The sequence below is a fragment of the Sebastes fasciatus genome, chromosome 16, assembly GCF_043250625.1.
Source record: "Sebastes fasciatus isolate fSebFas1 chromosome 16, fSebFas1.pri, whole genome shotgun sequence".
Lineage (NCBI taxonomy): Eukaryota > Metazoa > Chordata > Actinopteri > Perciformes > Sebastidae > Sebastes > Sebastes fasciatus.
The window spans coordinates 26,511,859-26,533,005 of record NC_133810.1 but is presented as its reverse complement, the minus strand read 5'-3'; the positions used below and the strand labels follow the sequence as shown (position 1 = coordinate 26,533,005).

Here is a 21,147-nt window from a genome sequence, read left to right as displayed (position 1 = left end):
GTGACGTAGGTTATTAAAGTAAGCTAAGCAATAAGGTTATAAATAGCACTAGCTGAATCAAAGATAGCTGAGCTAAGTTTGGAAATAACTGAATGGGTTATTTTGGAGTTTTTGAAGTGGGGTTGTATCAATACTCCTGTGTTCTGTGAGGTAAAATTGATGTTTTTGTGAATGGAGTCTGGTGGCTTTGAAGAGAGCAATATGATGGCATCAGTTCCCTGTCGGAACGGGCTGTCTGATGGCGAGATTTAGCGGACGTTGACAGGAGCAGCAGAAAAATGTATTTTAGCCGGCAGAACACAGGAGTTGCTGGTCTACTGCTGCATTGATCAGTTAGTTTGTTTGTGTTATTGTGTGACTTTTGGATCCGAACTAACGTGGCGTCCACAGCAGTACATTGCTTAGCTTTCGTGCAGGTAATCCTGTCTGCTTCTCCAAACTGGGAGCATGCCGACCGCCGTCTAAGTTAATGTATGTAACGTTAATACACAGACTATATAGATGTATATATAATGTAGCAGCGTCATCATGCAGAAACCTATGTCAGGTCACGAGGGCCCACCTTTTTTAGGAAAATAGCATTTTGGCACTCAAACATACATACTTTGACCGAAATTTGAATGTTCGGATATAAATAATGGACCAGACGTTTAATTAAAATAGATTGCAACCTGCTGTAAGGATACCTGCAGACATGCATTGCCACTGCCACATTGTAATTACTTTGTACACTGCCAGACAATCACAGAAATGAAAGCTAGTGGAGAGTGAGCCATATTGAGCAATTAGTTTTTTTCAGTGTCATCCTAAGGCGCTGAAATAAGGAATTTGTCTTGCTATTGTTCAGTGGGCAGGCAAAACATGATGTGCATAATTTATTCCGGGCAATCAGTTGGTTGGGAGGCATGCAGAAAGCTGGCACAATGGAAGCTCTCTCAGCCCCATCATAACTTTGTCACTTATTCTGTGCACTGACAATGCATGTCATGTTGCATTATTTGCCTTGGATGAGTGTGGGCGGGAAAAGCAAACAAGATTAGTTGATGCATGCACTTGTTTTTCTGCGAGTGAATTGAGGCCTTTAGAGATGGTTTAGTGAGTCAGTGCCAGTAGCTACACCCATCAAACTCATCCTCCTGACAGCAGAGCATATCTGTTACACTGGTGATGTAATTCTCTACAGGCACGCTAACGTTGCTCCGAGGTGGTCCTTCAACGAGTAACTGCTGCTGCTTGAGATGTGGTGGATTTCTGTTTTTTTTCTCACCAGTATTTCGTGGAAAATCTCCCTCGATTTCATTCCTCGTATGCTCTGAACACCAAATATGAGTCGCACTGTGGTTTCTGTGGGCTGTGGGCTAAATCCTGGACTGACGCAGGGCTTTGTGGAGTCCAGCTTGAGTGCTGCTCAACAAATATAAACCATCCCTAAATATGTCACTCCAGCTTTACTGCACTGCAAGTAAAAGTCCTGCATTCAACATTTAACTGAGGTAAAAGTACAGAATTATCAGCAACAAGATATACTTAAAATATAAAAAGTAAAAGTATGCAATTAGCCACAGAAAAAAAAAGCTGTCAGTTTGGTTTTATAAATAATATTTGATTATTATTATTATGAATGAATTACCATGTATGCAGCATTTTATGTCGTGGAAGTAAAGTAAAGTATTTTATAACAGATTACCTGTTTCTATTTGGATATAAAACCTTGATCTTCAAAGTAGCTGTCCAATACATGTAGTGCAGTAAAAAAATGTGAAAGTAAAAAGCACAATATTTGGCAACTTTTCAAGAAGCACAGGTGTGGAGGATTTAGAAAGTGTAAAATAAAGTTAGCCAAGACATGGCAATAATAATTCAGCCCATCATCATGGTTAAAAACAATGAGGTAGTATACATGAACCCAAACTATAAGTCCTTTAAGCTAGCACACCGTACATACATTGCATTTCTTGGCCGTTAAAGTGTCCATGTATCATTGGTGCTGATGCCACTAGATACTCAACCATGTCTCTCCAGCCTTCCTGTTAGAATGTTGCAGAGTATCGACATGTCATTAGCTCAGCTGTGGCAGCTTTGCACCTTCCCCTTCAACAGTCAGCCTCCACTCTTGACGGCTGCTTCACCAGCTTAAATGTCTCCCTGGGGGTATTAACACCAACGGCTATTTGGTCCACAGTGGAGCAAAACAGGTCACCCCTTCAAATAACAAAGCTGATTTGTTTCATAAGTTTTACAGTGGACGGCTGTGATACATTACACAGTCTCTCAGCAGCAGATGAGTGGTCCTATTGATCAGCACTGTCAAGCTGTATAACCCCATGTGTGGACCCTGCGATATTAGAGTTGTAGCTTATCGGTTTGTTTTCACAATCCAGTTTTCCTCATGAAAAGAAATGTCTTCTGATGTGTTGACGGGCAAACTGAACTTAAATGTTTTGATGTTTCTTGCCGTGCTTCTACTCAGCTTCATCTTCAACCCTTTCTACTTCAGGCCAAGCTTCATTGTTTAAAGTTGTAATGTGATGTAATTCAGCAAAACCTGTTTAAATGCTCCACGGTGGTATTACTTTGAATATGAAACAATTCAAAGGTCAGACTGTCAGAGGGTAAAAAAAACAACAACAAAAAAGCAGGTTGCTTAGCATTCAGTATATAAGATCCATAATCAGACAACTTAATACACTTTTAACTGTGTGGTTTTATTAATAACAGTAATGTCCATACATCATAAGCAGCAACAGCTTTCATGACTGCACAGGCATAGAAAAGAGCACCACCTAAAGAGACTCCAACTTCACCAGCAGAAAATTCCAGTAGTAGTGCGTCACATTACTGGCCACACTGCTTGATAAACAAGTGATTTCAGGTACTTTGCAACAGTGTGGTTATGACTTCTGACTAACACACCTGACTATTATCATTTTAAGATTAAAAGTCACTTTGTCTCAGCCCTGCAAATACGAATGGTCTATGCACAACACCAGCATGCTATATGTTGATGTTAAAGAGGACCTATTATACCTTTGTGCTTTTTCCCTTTCCTTTAGTGTGTTATATAGTTTTTTTCAAAGTTATAAAACCAAAGTTCACACCAAAGTAGAGTTACTCTCCCCCACAGAAACACTGCTCCTGAATTGCCTGAAACGCCTCGCTTTAAGTCCTGCCTTTTTTTTCCCCGTAATGTGGTGATGTCACCAAGTAACACATTTGCATTTCAGACAGAGGGTGAAAAGAGGTGCTGCACCACAGCCAGTATGAGAAAAGTAAAGCATTTTTTAAACATTAAAGTACAAGTATGCACCTGAAAATAAGCGTAATAGTTTAATTTACCATGTTCACGATCTTATTTGTGCATGTTGGCGTGCTAACATTTGCTAATTAGCGCTAAACACAAAGTACAGCCGAGGCTGATAGGAATGTCATTAGTCTTTCAGGTATTTGGTCACAAACTATTGGAAATTCAAATGTGACCTGATGATGGTACTAGATGAAAAGTTAAGGGACCACTGAAGTCATTAGAATTCACCCTGGGAGGACCATGAATATTTGTACCAAATGGCACGTTGATCCAATAGTTGCTAAGACATTTCACTAAAAACCATAAATGTCAACCTCATGGTGGCGCTAGAGGTCATTGGGATACATCATCAGGGAATCATCAATGTCCATACACAATTGTGTGCTAATCCATCTCTAGATGTTGAGATATTTCACTGAATAGCTGAGAACAATGACCTCCTAGGGGCACAAGATGAAAAGTCAAGGGATCACCAAAGACTACAATTGATCCTCTGGGCACCATGATTGTTATTACAAAATGTTTTGACATCCAGAAGTATGTAACATATCTCAGTCTGGAACCAATGTGGTGAACCAGTGAGGCTAAAAAAAACTTTAACAAAGAACCACTTTTTGTTGTGCCGCTCTTTGTGAAGAAACACACTACACTGTATCTAAAGCCTTTCTGCATCATTGCCCCTCAATTTGGAGCAAACTCACTGCACTGCTTACTGTAGAGGGGAGATTTGCTATCTGTCAAAACGGGCTGTTATGAGTGGATATTCAGCTCTCCTTTTTCCCAAGCTCTTGAGTGTGCTAATGAGCAGAATTTCCCAGGTATAGAAATTTAATGAAACATTGATTTGACTGTTGATGGACCGTGTGATTGCAGAATCCTCAAAGGCTCAAACATGCTGCAAAAACACATTACTAAGTTGTTTGTTTTTGTACTAATTGAAGCTTTCTCTTGTGCTGTTTCCTCTGAAGAAGAACTTGCCACTGAAGCCTCAGGAGTGCAGAGACAACAAGCCGGGGCCCCTACGAAAGAAAAAGGCTGCCAGGGTCCCCAACGGCCTAAGCCTGGAGCCCTGCAAGAACAATCACCACCACCAGCAGGCTTCGGACCAGGAGAACAACCCCCGCCTGGCTCACACACAGGGCAAGAAGAAGAAGAAACACCTGAACAAGAAACACACAATGGTGAGTTAAACATTCACACTATTGATACAGTAATAATATCGTATGTGCAATACATCGCATCTGGCAAATGTAGCCGAGAATTACATTTTCATTATGAGCTGTGTTACATATGGATACGGCCCTTTTGACATCCTGTCATTTCAGCGTACTTATGTTGCAGAAAATTGAGAGAAAATGAGTAATGTAATTAGTTTAATATATGAGAGATTTTCTCTGAAATTAGATTTCTGTAACGGGTTCAGCACAGCATCTTGCATTAACTTGCTTTACCGTACCCTTTCATGATCTCATTTTGATATCAGTTGTCGATCCAGTGAGTATTTAAAAAGTACTGTAATGCTGCAGTTTTTCCTCTTGGCTCAGCGGTCGCTCAAATCTGTAGTTCTGTAGCAGATGTAAAATCTCATCTTCTTTAATGCAAGCTTCTGCAGGGGCGTTTGTGCAGTTCATTGTTCACCATACAGGCAATGCAGGTGGAATGACTGGAGATGTTTGGCCAAAAAATTGTAGTAGCTAGTCTTTATTTGTTACATGCATTCAGAAATGTGAAGGTTTCGAGGCTTTTCATTGGCCAAATGCTGCTGTTGCTTACAGTTTCTCAGAGCCTGGCCTTGAGGTTCTTTAACCTGAGTAAACACTGTATCGAAGCTACTCTATCTATGGTTATTTTACAGGAAAAAACAACTCTGCTCTGTTATCAATGTCTCATCAACATCGATTACAACAAAACTCCTGACCTCCTGACAAAACTTCTGACCTATAACATTGTTTTTACAGTATATACTGTGGAGTTGTCATGCAGGTTATAAGTTAAATGAGGAAGCGGTCTAAAAAATATAATAATAAGCTGGACGGTCTGATTTCCACGTTTGTGTGGCTCATAGGGCTGTAGCCTACCGAATAGTTTGAAGCTTCGTTCATAACGTTGACATTCAAATTATTATGAATACCTTACCGAAACATTGTGTGCAGTCCACCTTCACTTCCCCGCTCTGTATGTCTGTCTCTCTCTCAAGCACGCACACACTCACAGCGAGCACAGCGCCGCGCTCCTCATCTCTGTAATTGTCTCAGTCCGAAGTCCAAAAGTCATAATTTATTGAAGAAACACGATGTAATCATTATTTATACCATCATTGTAGTGGTTTGGTCCGAGTCACTTTGTTTGTTTTGCATTTACACAGTCAGCTCGCTGTGTATGAAGACCGGCTTTTTTTTCAGCGCACACACTGAATGGACAGCCGGCGGACCGGGAGGAGATGTTCACTGAACTTGACAAAGTGTATCAGATTAGAATCACAGCGGAGCAGAGGCATTTACACTTTTGTATAAATTTATATTTAAGTTCTCTTGTCAACATATCTTACATATTAGGCTATTTAATATGCTATTAATTTATTCAATTGCATATTTTGGCCGTTGATCATTTAATCTGCCCGACAACTACACACGATACCGGCAAAAAGCAGGCATATACAGGCTAACCTAAACCCTGGTTCAATATGTAAATTGCATTATATTTACACGCATATTATGGCGTTTACAAGAAGTAACAATGAGGCTGAATATTTGTGTAGAGCGTGTCAATCTAACCGCTCCAGCAGAACAGTGTCACTGTAGCAATCTCCTATTGTAGCAGCAAGTAAACATCTTATCAGCGTTTACAGCTCTGGTGCTGGTTTAATGATAGCCATTGGTTCTGCTGTTGACTTCTGGGAGTGAGTCAGTCTAACATTTCTCATAAGGTTTGTCATACTCCATGTTGAGGCTGTTTTTGTTGCAACTCAGAAACAAGGGAAAAGCAAAATTCAGAGACAACTGGATCAAATTTCTGTATTTATATATGTACAACATACCAATGAGTAGTGGTGCAGTATAATCTTTAATGTGTATTGGTTGAATGAATGAAGTCAAAATGCTCTACTGGGGAGAAATACAGCTTCTATGGTATGTGAGTGTATATCAGTGTACTGTGTGCCTGAACATATGTGTGTGTGTAGCAAGGTGACAAGGTCACTAATGAATATTTATGCTACACTGATGCAGTGGTGTATCTCTACCAGCAGGGACTATCTGTCACAGCACTACCTACTGTGTGTACACACACACAAACAAACACACACACACAAGCAGAGACTCTGAGGTTATGCTCTGCCATTTCTCTGGGCTAGGTTCGGTCTTCTTGAGCTGCATATTCAAGGACGTGTGTGTGCGTGGGTCGGTGCAGGACAAGCAGACATGAGGGAAAACAAAGACACAGGCTACCAGACACAGCATTTGCTTAAATATACTGTACACTGTTGACTCCACAGTGGTTTGTAGGAGCAGTAGTCAAGTGATTTCTGTTCCACCTTTGTCCTGTTGGTCACGGGTTTGTAGGTTGTGCTGATTATAGCACAAAACAATCACTTAATTAGATGACTTTGTTGCAGTTGAATCATTAATTGTGGCCAAATATCTGCTTGCTTTTAATGGAAGTTTTGATTAAAATCTGCTAGATTTTTTGGCACTGTTTTTTTCATAATCTATGAAAAGTAATGCACTGTAATTAGTAGATATCCCACGAAATCAATCCACGTAGGCGTGAACCAGGAAGCATAAAGAGCGACAAATGCTGCATAGGGAGGAGGTTGGGTGGATGGGTGGGTGAAAAAGACACCAGAGCCCACAGTTCGTGTCACCGTTGTTTTATTTTGTCACATAATTTCCGAACTTAAGTAACACCACTTCCATAGTTATTTTAACCCAAACCATGATCTTTTCCTAAACCTAACCAAGTAGCTTTGTTGCCTAAACCTAACCAAGTGGTTTTCTGTGAAGTTTATTTTGAAAATACTGTATGAATGTAACCAACTGGACATTCGTAGGAGAATGCATGAAAAATGAGGAATAACTTCACAACGTATCATACAAACCGTTGTAAGAGGATACGTTGTTGTGCTACATGATTTGTATCAGGCATTTTAGCAGTTGTGTGTCTGTGTGTGGCTGTCCTCCCCTCCGCCTGCAGTCATTAGTAAGGTGGGTTGGTGTCCCAACAGCTTTGTAAGGCTCCTATTTTTAACAAGTCACATGATAGAATGTACAGAAGTCGTGTGAATGCTGTGTGTACAGTAGCCTTTGCAGCAGACCTCTGTTGCGAGGGTCATGTTTGTCCCCGTACTGGCTAATGGACAGATGGTGCAACCTGCCAGTTTCAAGGTTGTCTTATATACCGCTGTGATAGCTGGGCTGGAGGCATGGCTATGTGAGACTGTGTTTTAATAAATGTTTGTTTATCTGCACCTTGATTTCAAATGTGTCTTGTGTAGGGATGCACCTATCAAGTTTTTCAGTCCCGATAGCGATACCTGGGCTCTGCGTATTGGCCGATACCAAGTGCCAATCAGATACCCGCGTTTAATTGATAAGCTGTATGCCTCACTGTGTGGAAGTGACTGGGATCATTCTTTTACACTGACACACTGACAGCTGTTGTTGCCTGTTGGGCTTGAGTTTGCCATGTTATGATTTGAGCATATTTTTTATGCTAAATGCATTACCTGTGAGGGTTTCTGGACAATATTTGTCATTGTTTTGTGTTGGTGATTGATTTCCAATAATAAATATATACATACATTTGCATAAAGCAAGCATATTTGCCCACTCCCATGTTGATAAGCGTATTAAATACTTGACAAATCTACCTTCAAGGTACATTTTGAACACATAAAACAATCTGTGCTTAATTTGCAATTAATCATGATTAACTATGGACAATCATGTGAGTAATTTGCAATTAAATATTTTAATTGATTGACAGCCCTAATATAAACATGTAACTGAATTGAATAGATCGGCCCCATTGTCATATAATCCAGCTATTTGAGTCATTATCTGCCCAATATCCAATCCAGTATTGATCTCGATGCATCCCTAGTCTTGTTGTAGGCTTGAGTGTCTGTGTGTGTTTGTGTGTGTGCGTGTGTGTGTGCGTGTGTCTGTGTGTTGGGTACGTTGGCAGGTGGCTGTGTGGTTGGCTGTGGTTGTGTGTTTTCAGTCATGAGTGGTGTTTGCGGAGGGAGCCCAACCCTGATCTCCTGATCGCAGATGCATTCACGCACATGCAAGCTCACACAGGCGAACACATTCACCACATTCTCACCCACTCGCTTTCTCACTTTCCTCACCTAGTACTCACCCAGATTATGTGCTCACACACACACACACACACACACACATGAACTCAGAATGCGTTGCCATATCCCTCCACACACATCACAGGTAGCAATGGGTGAGATGCAAGGCGTATTGACTTAGTCACCAAGGACAGCTCTCTAAATTACAATTGCTCCCTTTTAATCTGGATAACAATCAAAGATGATTTTAATGATTGTATTCCTGATGATTATGATAACCTAATGTGTTTGGCAGCTAAAGCCCAGACTGCTACACAGTCTTAATAATCTCAATAATAATTCTCAATAATGAAAAATAGTTTTTGTTCCCTGCGAGATGCTGATAGACCTATCAATCTTGGCGCTCAATAGCACCCTAATCTGTCAACGCTTTATGACATATGCATAATTGAAACGATGATCATCCGCGCCCTACGCCGCCTCTTTTTGTCCTCTCTGCAGAGAAACAAGCTGCCGCGCTATCTAGCAGAACTATTATCTTTTTCTTTGGCTTCACTATAAATAAATGTTAAGGCATTGTCCTCCCACAAGGTTACATTTTAAATGCCAGAGGTCTGTCTCGAGGTTTAATTCTCCATTTAGAAACGCTACAGTCTGGCGAGAGAGCGCCTGTTATCAGCACTTTTTGTTAGCTCCGACTTAAAAGCGGAATGAGGGGGAAAGAGAGAATTTGGTGTTGAATAAAGCAAGAGGTGGGGTTTTTTTCCCACTTTTTTTTTTTTTATTCTTGGTCTTCTTCCAGCCGAGCTCGCAGATTGCAGCAAATGTTTTCGATCTCTGGCACTGACCCAATGTACTGAACTATGAGACATTGTAAGCTCAAGGGGGGAAAATAGAGAAATGTTTATAAGCGCCTCTGACATATCGCCTCACAGTGAAAAAAAGAGCCCAGATAGAGGAAGACTCCAGCAGAGATGGATGAGAGTACAGTGGCAAGACACAAATTATATGACTGTCTGTTAGTCTTCCCTTCTTTGATCATGTTGCACTGAGCTTTTTTTCACTGCTATGTATATGTTTAATTGTGCCATAATAAATTACTGATCCAGATGTTGTGAGTTTGATTCAAGGCTACATTTTTCTATATTATAGCTCTAAAAAACTGAGTGAGAATGTGTCTGAATAGAGACTGAAATCCTACAGATATTCATTCATACGGGCATGGGAAGAGTGATTTAATGTAAGCATTCTTTCTTTCAGTGACTGAAAAGAGATGACATTCAATACCAGATATGTGTTTACGTCTATTTGTGAATATGTGTGACCTCTGTACCAGGTTGCTTTTACCTTGATTATAATAGTTTACAGCTGGCTTTCACTCACACCTCTCATGGATGTTCTTCAGTTCAGAAACGTGTATTTCAAACATTAACATGGTCACATGTAGGACTGTAGCGGAGAGCATTAGAGCCTGTTTCACATATTCATTGCATCAGATTGCGGTTTTGAGCTGTTTTCTGGAGCTCAGCTGGAATGTAAAGAGATATAGCCGCTTCACAAGTTAAGAAAAACATCAACAGACCTGGAAGGAAAAACATTTTGCGTCGGTTTACTTGTTTGTTTATCCGTGTGTCCCAAGTGATATCTCACAGCAGATTTTGACAAAACTTGGGGAAATGTTACATCACATATAAATACTACGCTGGCTGCTGGGCCAGTGGTGCTGCATCTACAGGTCACATAACTTCTATCATATCTCAGACAGGATACATGTTTCTAGCACTGATGTGTGTGTGTGTGTGTGTTGGGGGCTTGTTGTTCTGTTCTGGTAAGGCTCTGTTCAGCTCACTGATGTTAGATTGGTGGCCTGTGGCGTGTGCTGCTTTGTACAGAAGCTCTGGTGAACAGAGGGTCGTGCTGTGAGGCCCATCTGCTCTCTGGCACTGGGGGAGTGGGGAGACGAGGAGTGAGGGCTCAGGTTGGACCTCCCCTCTCTGATCCCCCACATCTCTGTCCAAACACCTGCCTGTCTGTCTGCTTGTCCGTCTGGCTGTCTGATTTTCTCTCTGTGTCTGTCTCTCAGACATTTGGATACCATGTTTTATATTGGACTGGAGTCACTCTGGAAGGAATAGTAGTAGGCCTATATATGAAAATTTGGTGAGATTCCTCTTATCGAGTATTTATATGTAAAATAAAGCACCATATGACATGTTTGAAAAATGAATCCATTTGTTCTGAACTCAAACAATTGCATTATTTACTACCACTATTTCTAGTCTACTATAACTCTTAAGGCTGTATTAAGATCGTGGTTTTAAAATCAGACCTCTGTGATCTCATTTTGATGTGCCATGTTTGTGTTAGCAGGGAGATCCTTTACATCAAACCAAACGCTCCCAGTTTCCCCCTCAGCTGCATCAGCATGACAAGTATGTGTTACTCCACCTGTCAAGCTGTGCACAGAAAGAGCGGGGCAGAACGCCAATGCACTGTAAATAACTCTGAGTGTGTGACAGACAGAGGAGTAAAATGATAACAAAAATGTGTCAGAATCCTAGAAACCCAGTGATGGTGAGAAAGAACAAATAAATGCAGCCACCCCGTTCTGACAAAATCGCTGTGCTTGTACCATAAAAAAATGTGTGCACACGGTCTGCTGTATGGAGTAAGTACATGAGAAGTTTTATTCATTTATTTTTTCCCTTTGTGTTCTCTGTGTAACAGACATTTTCTAAAATGGTCTCGCAAATGTACATGGCAATAAAAAAAAAACGTGTGATTAGTTTAATCTTAGTTTAAGTACTTTGCACCATGATATCCTTGTGTAAACCTCTCCAGCACATTAAATGAACTGTGGATTAAGTGATCCTGGCATCAGGCGCCGTCAGCTGGTTGTGGTGTTATATTGGCTCATTATAAGGCAGCGTAGTGTAATGGGGATCACAGACCGCCCTGGCTTTACCGATGTCGGTTCTTGGAACTGAGAATGTGTTTTATGAGCCTTTTTCAGAGTCATTTTCCATAATTAAGAAGTATTACCTTTGTACACAACACATCTCATATGCTGTGTTTGTAGTTTCAACAGTCTTGCATTAGAAAGATACAAAAGCCCATGTGAAGACATGCTGTAATGCTGTGTAAGGCTGACATGAGTTCTTCTATTAAAAAGATAAAGTAAAAGCCTGCCACTACACTTCACAGCTGGTCCCCATTCTTCAGTCACACCTAAAACATGTGGGGGAAAAAAGAGCTGTGGTCTTTGGTCTGGGTCCCAGCAGTGGGGAGTAATTGCTGTGGAGACTGCTGAGCGGTGTCTAGCCCCGGGGTTTGAAGAGGCTTCCTTGAGAAGCTCTATCCAGGTCAGCCAGTCAAGCAGAGGGCTCTGGTCTCTGGCCTCTGGCTCCCTGAATCATCTCACCGGCTACATCCTCACTCCACCTGGCCTGATGGAAAAGCCGTGCCTTAGGCCTGCCACCAGCTGTATTATCATTCAGCATCAGTCTCTTACCTCCACTGAACTCTTTGTTTCAACCTGCTGGTGGCCACGTGTAATGAGATCAAGCTAAAAGCACTAATGGCACAACTCCCGGGCTGGCTGCGTTGTGTGTGTGTAAATATTTGGACTGAAGCCCTGATTTTGTCAGGACGGGGGGGCACGCTTACACGCTTTTCAATCTGCAGTGAAACTGTAATATAATGTTCAGCTCTTACAGCTTCGCGGGTCACCCTTAATAAGCTTATCCACTAAGCCAATAAGAGATTCGAAGAAAGCAATGTCCTGATTGTCAGATAAGATGCTAAATCCATTCTTGTGTGGGGGGGGGCCGCGGTTGTGGGGGTGATAATTGTCGCTGTCACAGCGGCGGTTTATAGCGCTGGATCTAATCAAATCCAATCATGACAGCTTGTTTTGTGGCCTTTGTGTCTTTGTGACACACATGACGACAATCTGTAAACATTTTAATGCATCTGGGGGCTTGACAAGCTGCATGTAATTAGTGCTTTTACAGCACTATATGGTATATCCATGGTAACGCAGTAAAAGTGAGTGGCTTCTCTGCCGACCTATGTGTCTGCACAGCTTCACCATGCACTTCCATGTTAGTGTTTCACTCTGATAGCGTGTGTGATGAAAGTGCTGCTAGAAATCCAGGAGCCTCTGACAAGATGAGGTTCTATAGCCACCTGCGAGTCCATATATGGCGGCGTCTCTTATTTTTTAGACGTTTCAGCAGACAGGATGGCACAGATGATCAAGGCAGCACGTTTCTGCCTTGTTAGCATTGTGACCCGTACAGACCTCTGTTAGAAAACAAACTTTACCTGCCTCGGAGCTTTCAAACCAATCTTTATTGACAACTGTCAACAGCCAAAACGGCCCGCAGGAGCCGACGGGCCATGTTTTTTTTTCTTCTATTTTACACGTACATTGTGAGCACTTAGGTTGTGAGCTTTGGCTTTACATCGCAAACGATCTATTCGTTCAGTAGGAGTAGGAATTACACAACATTTCTAAAATGGTACAGTGTATGCCTTCTTGTTACACAGTCATTTTTTTTCTCTTTACCAGCGGGTCCCCTCTGACAGCACATTCACACCCCCGCAACTCCAACTACATCCATCCACCCGCCCTGTCTGCATCTCCTACTGACGACTTGTGTGTTTACCATGTCCCCTCCGCCAGCCGCCTGTCTTTAGCACGAGCCCCTGATTCTGTTTGACAAGTCTAGGCCAACATGTCTTTGAAAACGGTTTAATGTTTTTTTTCTCTCTCCCTGCTTGCCCTGCGTTGAGCATGCTTTTCTTTTGAAGTGTCACTTTTCTCTAAGGGAGGACGGGCAGGAGGAGGGTGGGGGGAGTGGGAGGGTTTTGGACTACCCGCTTGCATGAATGTTAAACATTTCATTCCATTGCACGCTCGCGACGAAGACTGTAGCTGCTGTAGGGAGGCAGAGCGATGAAATGAAAGACAGACAGCATCTGCTCTCACCAGTCACTGTCCAGCCCGACGCTGGCTCTCACTCTTGACAACCCTCGCCGTCAATTTGTGAAAAATTAAGTGGCTGCACTTAAAAAGCGAAGTGTTGCCCCACCTTCAGCCCAGGCCCATCTCAGCTGTCAGTCAGAGCTGGGCAGTGGGCCGGAGGTGTTTGAGGAAGCTTTTATCATGGCCGTCCAGCCCCTTGTCACAGGCGGACCACTCCGGCGCAGCATTCTGACTTTCGTCTAATCCAATCTGCTACCGTTTACAACACACAGGCCCACAGATGAGCACTCAAGATAGTTCAAGTCCATCTGGATTTGGAAATTGTTTTTTTTCCCCTTTCTCTCCCTCTCACCAGAGGTAACAGAACACTGTGTGGCTCTATGTAACTCTCCTTTTACTACAGCTGGGTCTCTCCTTTTTTAAGACTCTGCACCTGCAACAGTCATGGCCAGAGGCATCATGTTTTCTTCCCAGCCCTACAGACTATATCTATACAGTATTTATACTAGGACTGCCCGCTAAATGTTGACTATTCAAATCATCACTCGCGCAATCTCGGATCCCATCGGCTATCTGCCTGACTCGACAAGCTTTTGGTGCCAATGGGCTAACGGTATATTTCTGGGGTTCCGATGTAGCCAGCAGATATCCGGGCTAAGACTTCCTTTTCCATGGCTTGCTCATTGTTTATAGTCCGTTTGACAACTTGAGTTGGCACCTGTATTTTTCTGGTGTGTATTGAGAATTGCAACCGTGTGGTGCTGCTAGTGTAGCTTTTTTGCAGACTTATCCTATTGTTTTTTTGGCCTTATTGGTTGATAAAATCCTAATACTAACATTTCAGCCATGTGTAAATTCACAACATGATGGACAACCTGGGATGTAGCCACACACTAAATATACACACACATACTAACTCGTTCACACATGCGCGCTGATGGGCTTTAATAAGGTGTATAATTGCCCAAACCTGCTTCTCCTGCTGCTCTTTGATGCAGCCTGCACACTGCAGAGGCAGTTGCTGTGTAAATGTCAATTTAGCATATCCTAGATTTCAGCTAAGCCTAGATAAATAGAAAAGTGGTCAATATGTAGTTTATCATGTGTGTATGTACAGTATGTGGAGGGTGGGTGCCTGGAAAGAGCTCTGCGTTTCCTCCTCCTCCTCCTCCTTTTCCTCACTCTTACCTTGGCTACACTTTGTTGCCCCCTGTAAAAGAGGAGGTCAGGGAGCAGGTGCTGGCTGGGGGAAGTGGAGTATTTATGGGAGCACCACCAAGTGGCTCATGAAGTGAAATATTCCCATGTGGGGGCAACCCTGACTGTTAAAGTATCTCCAGTTTAAGAAAAGGCCATAGTGGGGGCTGGTATTTACCCAGCGTGTGCACCGTTCAACCACTTTGTTCTAGTCCTGAAACAACAGTCTAAAAAGCGATATAACACACTAAAGGAAAGGGAAAAGGTTATCAGAAAAACGAACACTTGAACAAACATCAGCGTGATAAGAACTACCTAAAATGACAGAAACCATTTTTGGGAAAAATGTATTTGACGTGTACTTTGACTTTATAGTTTGGACCATGTCCCATCCGCTAACATGGAGGATGTGGTATTTATGACCTGTACTGCAGCCAGCCACCAGGGGGCGATCCAGATGTTTTGGCTTCACTTTTAGGGAGCTGTCATGTTGTCCATCTTTATATACAGTCTATGCTTTTGTTTAGTTAAGAGAGAATTCATAGAGAGGCACGGCCTCCCCTTGCAACATCTCAATCCAACAAACGTGTATTTAATCTGAATGTGGTGCTCTACAATTTTTTACAAAGTTGACTCAGTTATGTTTTCTCGACTTCTGACAAGTACAGGTGTTGAATGAAATAAACATTGGAAGTAAACTTCTGCTCCCAGTGCGTCAGACAACACAGACTCCCACTCACTCAACACTGAGTCTCTAATTTGTTACCACAGTTCTACAAGCAGTTTAATCATCCTTAAATAGTAAAAGCTACAAGTGATTAAAGCCAGCAGAGGGTTAAAAAAATAGCATTACCCTACTTGGATCATATCCAGATATTACTAGTGGAAATTTAATGAGGAGATTTTGGGTAAGATACAGTATAAAGCAAACATAAAAGGAACTTAATGAGCTATTATTTCCCCTCCCTTTTCCTGGAACCTTTTTAGAATTCAGTCGACGGTATTCTGCCCCAGTTTTTCACACTGCTCCATCTTTTGCATTTAATGAACTCATTTTACTGAGCTGAACTTAGCTTGTGTTTGTTTCTACAAAACTAGAGCTAATTGCCCTCTCCACCTGGATTAGACTATAATGGGTTTTTGAATAATAAAACATGATGCCTAATTTTATTATATTTAAGTTCCCTAAAGCTTCATGTGCAGTATTTTAAAAACGTACCATTGTTGGCAAGGATGGCCAGGATTTGGATTTTTATGTGGACAAACCCAGTGACCTTTAAATAGGGCAGGTGTCATTGTGGTGACTTGGTCCATAGATTGATTTGGACTAGCTACGGGTCGGGAGATATCGGAGGTGGACTGTATGACCGGTCGATATCCGATTTTTGAAAAAAGGCAGGTATCTGCTTGAATTTCAGGTAACAGATCGGTCTAATCCTAATCTCCACAACATCATTACTTGTATCCTTCCAGAAGGCATGGAGAGGGACAGTTGTTTGGCTGATATGTAGGATGACAAGATAATCAATATCACTGCTGTGATTTAAAAAAACAAACACAAATTTCACATTGTCTTGAAGGCCGCCAAAGATGGCACACTATCAGGCAAAAATAAATTCTACTTTGTATTTGATCAGACACTTAGTTTTGCTGTCAGTCACTTTACTGCCAGGGAATGCACTGTATTGACGTGAGTGTATGGTATTTAGTGCTTAAAAATGTTCTGTGATCTCTACATTATGGATTGATAAATGTAATTAAAGGGGTCATCATCATGAAAAATTCACTTTTTCAGTGCTTGTGCACATACATTTGGGTATCTGGAGTGCCTACCAACCCACAAACTGTGAAATAAGACAACCCAGTCGGGAGTGGTCTTAAAGAGACAGGCGCTAAAACAGAGCGTTTCAGACAGGGTGAATACACGTGTATTTAAACAGATATTATGAGAAAAATAATGTTTTTTGAACAGTAAAGCATGTAAACATGTTCTAGTAGAAACCCAAAATATAAATATGACCCTGGAAATGAGCATGATATGTCTCCTTTAAGTCATGAAAATGATCAGAAAAGAACTTTGTTTAACCTTTTCCTTGAAGTAGTAATTGATTCTTATTTTCAGTAGAATAATCACGACATCTTTTACAAACCTGATGCACTCTCCTCTCCATCCTCCTGCTGCTGCTGCTCTACAAATTGCGTCTGAAAAATACAGTTTTGTCAATTTTTTGTATTAATTCCAACCAAAACCACTTAAATGCGTGACAAGTCCTATTTGTCGACTCCCAAACTTGGAAGCAGGAGCTGCTGATGAGTACTTGAAGTCAGCATAAGTAGTCCTTCATCATGCTCGAAATGAGCGCAAGGCTTTAATGATTATGGCAAGCAACGGCTGCAGGGGGGGAGGAGGAGGAATATCTGAAAGCTCATATTTGCATGTGTTGAGTCATTGCTGGAAAGTTCTTATCTCTTTTTCGCTTTTCATCAGATCCACATTCCCTGACGGGGTAGAAAGAAAATCAATTTCCCTCCGTTCCCTTCCGCCTCATTTCCCTGCTTTTGATAACATAGTCGACCATATCCTCTTAGTAATTTGTCTATATAGGAGTTCCGTTATTCCCAGTGAATTGTCTCTGATTTTTGATTACTCTCAGTCCACTGGTGATGTAACTTAACTTGGCGCCATGAAATTGAGTGTAATAATGGAGGATAATGTTCACAGGATCTCTGCTATGCTGATTCAGATAAGGGAGCGCTCATGACTATTGTATAATTACCACATGCCATCGCCCAGCTAATTGCCTGTAATGTCATCCTTAGTTATCCTGTCATCTGACAACAGGTCATGTACCAATGCAGAATATACAGAACTACATGCTTCCAGACTGCCATAATATCTATCTTTGTTATTTTTTAATAAGGGAAGGCTTTATCCTTTTGGCTCTTTACATAAACTGAACGTCTGCAGAGCCCTGGCTGCTTTGATTCAGGTAAAAGTATTTATAACAGCACACTGTGTCCAAATCAGGACAGGATCCTTTCAGGCAGGAGTTTCCAAGTGTTTTCACATTTCAGATTGAGCTTCTTTTCCATCATATAGCCCGCCGGAGTAGAGTTATAACTCCCTCTCTCAGACACACACACACATCCTATAAATGGATAAATAGAGGTGTTGAGAAAGCAAACATCTTCAGAAGAGAGCTCCCTGGTTCACTCATTCCACAAACAGCCTCTAGTTTAAATTGAGCTATTAACTCTGGAGCAATAGCTTTGAATAGCAAACAGAGAGGGGACTGTTTTTACATAAAGTTTGCATGGGAAAACAGGGCTTGTGCTAGAGAGGCATCTTGTACTCAGTATTAGTATTGGTCCAACTCTAGCAAACACACTAGATTGAGTATCAAGGAAAGTACAGTTTACTGTCCAACTGTTGACAAGCTGTTGACCCTGAAACACCATATAAATGCATGTAGAGCCAATCTCCATTTGGCATTATGTAAAGAGAACTAGTGACATGTCTTGGATAAGTGCAATGTGAGTGTTTAGAAGGGCAGAACAGCAAACTTGATGAAACATTTGCATAGCCATCATGGAAATACACACCAAGAAGAAAGTACGCCGCAGAAATAACATTATTGGATGCAACAAAGGAGTGTAATTTACTCCAGACAGCAACAATGTTAGAAAGATAAGGGAGAATATTGTTGCAACATGCCATGTGACAAGCCCATTTCTCTGGTTTTGGGGATTTTATTCTCCATGTCAACCCTTTCTTTACACTGCCAATCCAACATCTTATCTCTGTAACAGTTGTTGACATCCGTACAACCAGAACCAGAACTTGGAAACACTGCAGTGACACACAGCAGTACTGCAAAACTGATGCATATTTAGGTTTTAATTGTGATTGTTTTGTGTTGTTAATTGATTTTCAATATTCGATTGATGGCCCTAGTTTTAATTCATAGTTATTTTAAGCATGCATATTAAAAAAGAAGTGAAATGTAATAGCCTTTTTAACAAGGTATCTGTATTGGCAAGAGGAATGAAAATGTGCTATCAAGCCATTTCTAGCTGGTACATTGGATTTCAAGAGAACTGTACTTCAAGAAAACTTGTCTGGAGTAAAATCATGTCTTCCGTCTCCTCACTGCAGATTGGATTGATATCCCTAACCTAAGCACTAAACATCACTATTTCTGATGCAGGACTTTGATAAAAAATATTTTTTGCACTTGTCAACGGATGTGATCCGTGCAGTACGCCCGGGGGATTCAACTCGGCGGTTCAGAGATGGCTGCTCGGTGTGGGAGGATTCCCTTGTGGGACCGCTCCCCGGCGCTGGCTGGCCCTCGCCTGACGCATTTCACCAATGTGTTAATGAATAAGTTGTTTACAAGAGCACAAAGTTCTTCATAGATTTAGCCTCCTAATTTGTCTCTCAAAGTGCACCAGATTGATGCATCTAACTTTCAAATTTACAAAATGTTCTTCTGGGGGGTCAGACCCCTCTAGAGGCTCCGAGGTCCACCCATCACAGTCTCTCAAAATCCTGTGGGAAACACTGTATTGTGGACTCACCAGGTCACTCTATTATGTAATCAGAGATTGGGTGCACATATGCATTTGGGAAAAATCTCTTAGCTCTCAGTGTACTTGCAAACTAAATTAGTAAATCATTTACATAAATAGCTTCTTCTGAACATGTGAAGAGGATTGTTAATCTATGAAACATCACCAGTAATGTGTAAGATTTACAAACGCACACCTTTAAGTTTTTTTTAACACACAATAGTGCTTAATAAAGCATAAACATGACTTTGACACTTAACGTTTACGTATCTACAAAGGAATGCAGTCTGATCCTGACATATTGACAGACTTCCCTGTACTTTCCTCTTAAGTGATGACCATGGAACCATGGCAACAGCAGCATGGTAAAAAGAAAAGATGGGCAAAAAGACCAGAGCCTGTTGTTTTCTCTGTCTACTGTTCCAATTTCATGGTAGGGCTGAACAAGCTGTTAGGATGCGGAGAGTTAAGCCAGATATGAGAGCCCGGCATCTGTCAGATAACATCCAAACGCATTCTTTCCACCGCATTGCATTACATGCGCTCAAAATGCAAACACCCTGCAGCAAGCTCCGATTATTGCATTTTTTCACACGTTCCCCGCCGTCTGTGTGAACTCAGTGCTGCACCTCCACTTGAATTCAGATGGATCTCAAGTGGGAAGGGGATAACAGATATTGTCCCTTGACCTTGAGCTCAGCCTCTGCTGCTCTTTCATCAGACGAAGCCTCAGTCTTAACTAGATCTGTTTGGAAACTCCTCTTAACCTGGCACACGGGCAGGGCTCCAGGGTGAAAACGAGGTATTGATCCTCTATCCTTACAGGCCACTGGATAGGAAGGAGTAGAGCTACACATGAAAGTTACAATGTACTGTCAGAAAAGACTGGATGTGCTTCAGAAACTCTCTTCAGAGTCTCACACTGCCAGAAACAATCAGTGTCTGATGTTCAGTGCACAAGTGAATGAGTTTGTGGTAAAGTGTTGTTCAAACACTTAATGCAAATGGGAAGATATTCTGCATTCTGTGTGTAAAAACACAGGCTGTATCCCTGGCGCACACTCCGATTCACATACAGTAGAGTGTAAAAGGAAATCATGAAAACTGTTCTCTGTCAGATTTGGCCCAGATGAGCAGATGGAGACGGTTTCTCCGAGGAAGCCCGCAGGGAAGGCCAGACTCCATCCTCCTATTTCCTCTCCCTGTCCTCTTGACAGTGCCAGCTCTTTGCCACTGCGGGGCTGAGGAGGTGGCAGTCTCAGCCTGGTTTTCCTGTCGCCCCAGGGCAGGGAGAGAGAAATAGCCATCTGTGATTTACTCTGGGCATCGTCTCCCACGGGCCAGGGGAGGGGCGACAAACGTTAAATCTTCCTGAAAACATCTTATGCATTTAAGAGCGTTTCCAGTGACTAAGGCATCTATTTTGCCACAGTGTGTACTCTTTGATTCTTCTGTGATGTTCAGTGTAATGCTGCCGCATGCATACCTAAGCTTAAGGCTGGTTCACGCTAAAAGACTTTTCAAATCTTAACAGATGTTGAAAATGTGAGAGACCCCACACATAGCGACGTTATGTTAAATTTAACAGTTTTTCTTTTCATGTACAAGCCACCTCAATTACCCTCATGTAAAGCTTCAGCTCACCTAGAATGCTTTGTCAGCAAGCTTGAGTTTATGATATTAAGTCACCATGTGAAACACCATTATATAGTTTCCTGGAATAAACACAGCATGTCTAGACCATGTTCCCCTCCCCAGACATATAGCCCTCAGTGGCTGCCAGGA

The 21,147-nt window shown here is 41.8% G+C and overlaps 1 protein-coding gene across 8 annotated transcripts in view; it reads left to right on the top strand.

The window, feature by feature from the left end:
- auts2a (activator of transcription and developmental regulator AUTS2 a) overlaps nucleotides 1–21,147 on the top strand; it is a 507,388-nt gene that overhangs the window by 229,605 nt on the left and 256,636 nt on the right. For 7 of the 8 annotated variants that reach the window (XM_074611212.1, XM_074611211.1, XM_074611205.1 and 4 more), the window contains one exon: nucleotides 4,273–4,485. In XM_074611212.1, the coding sequence (XP_074467313.1) occupies nucleotides 4,273–4,485 (213 nt within the window). The remainder of the gene's footprint in view (nucleotides 1–4,272; nucleotides 4,486–21,147) is intronic. The other variant, XM_074611210.1, reaches the window with a different exon arrangement.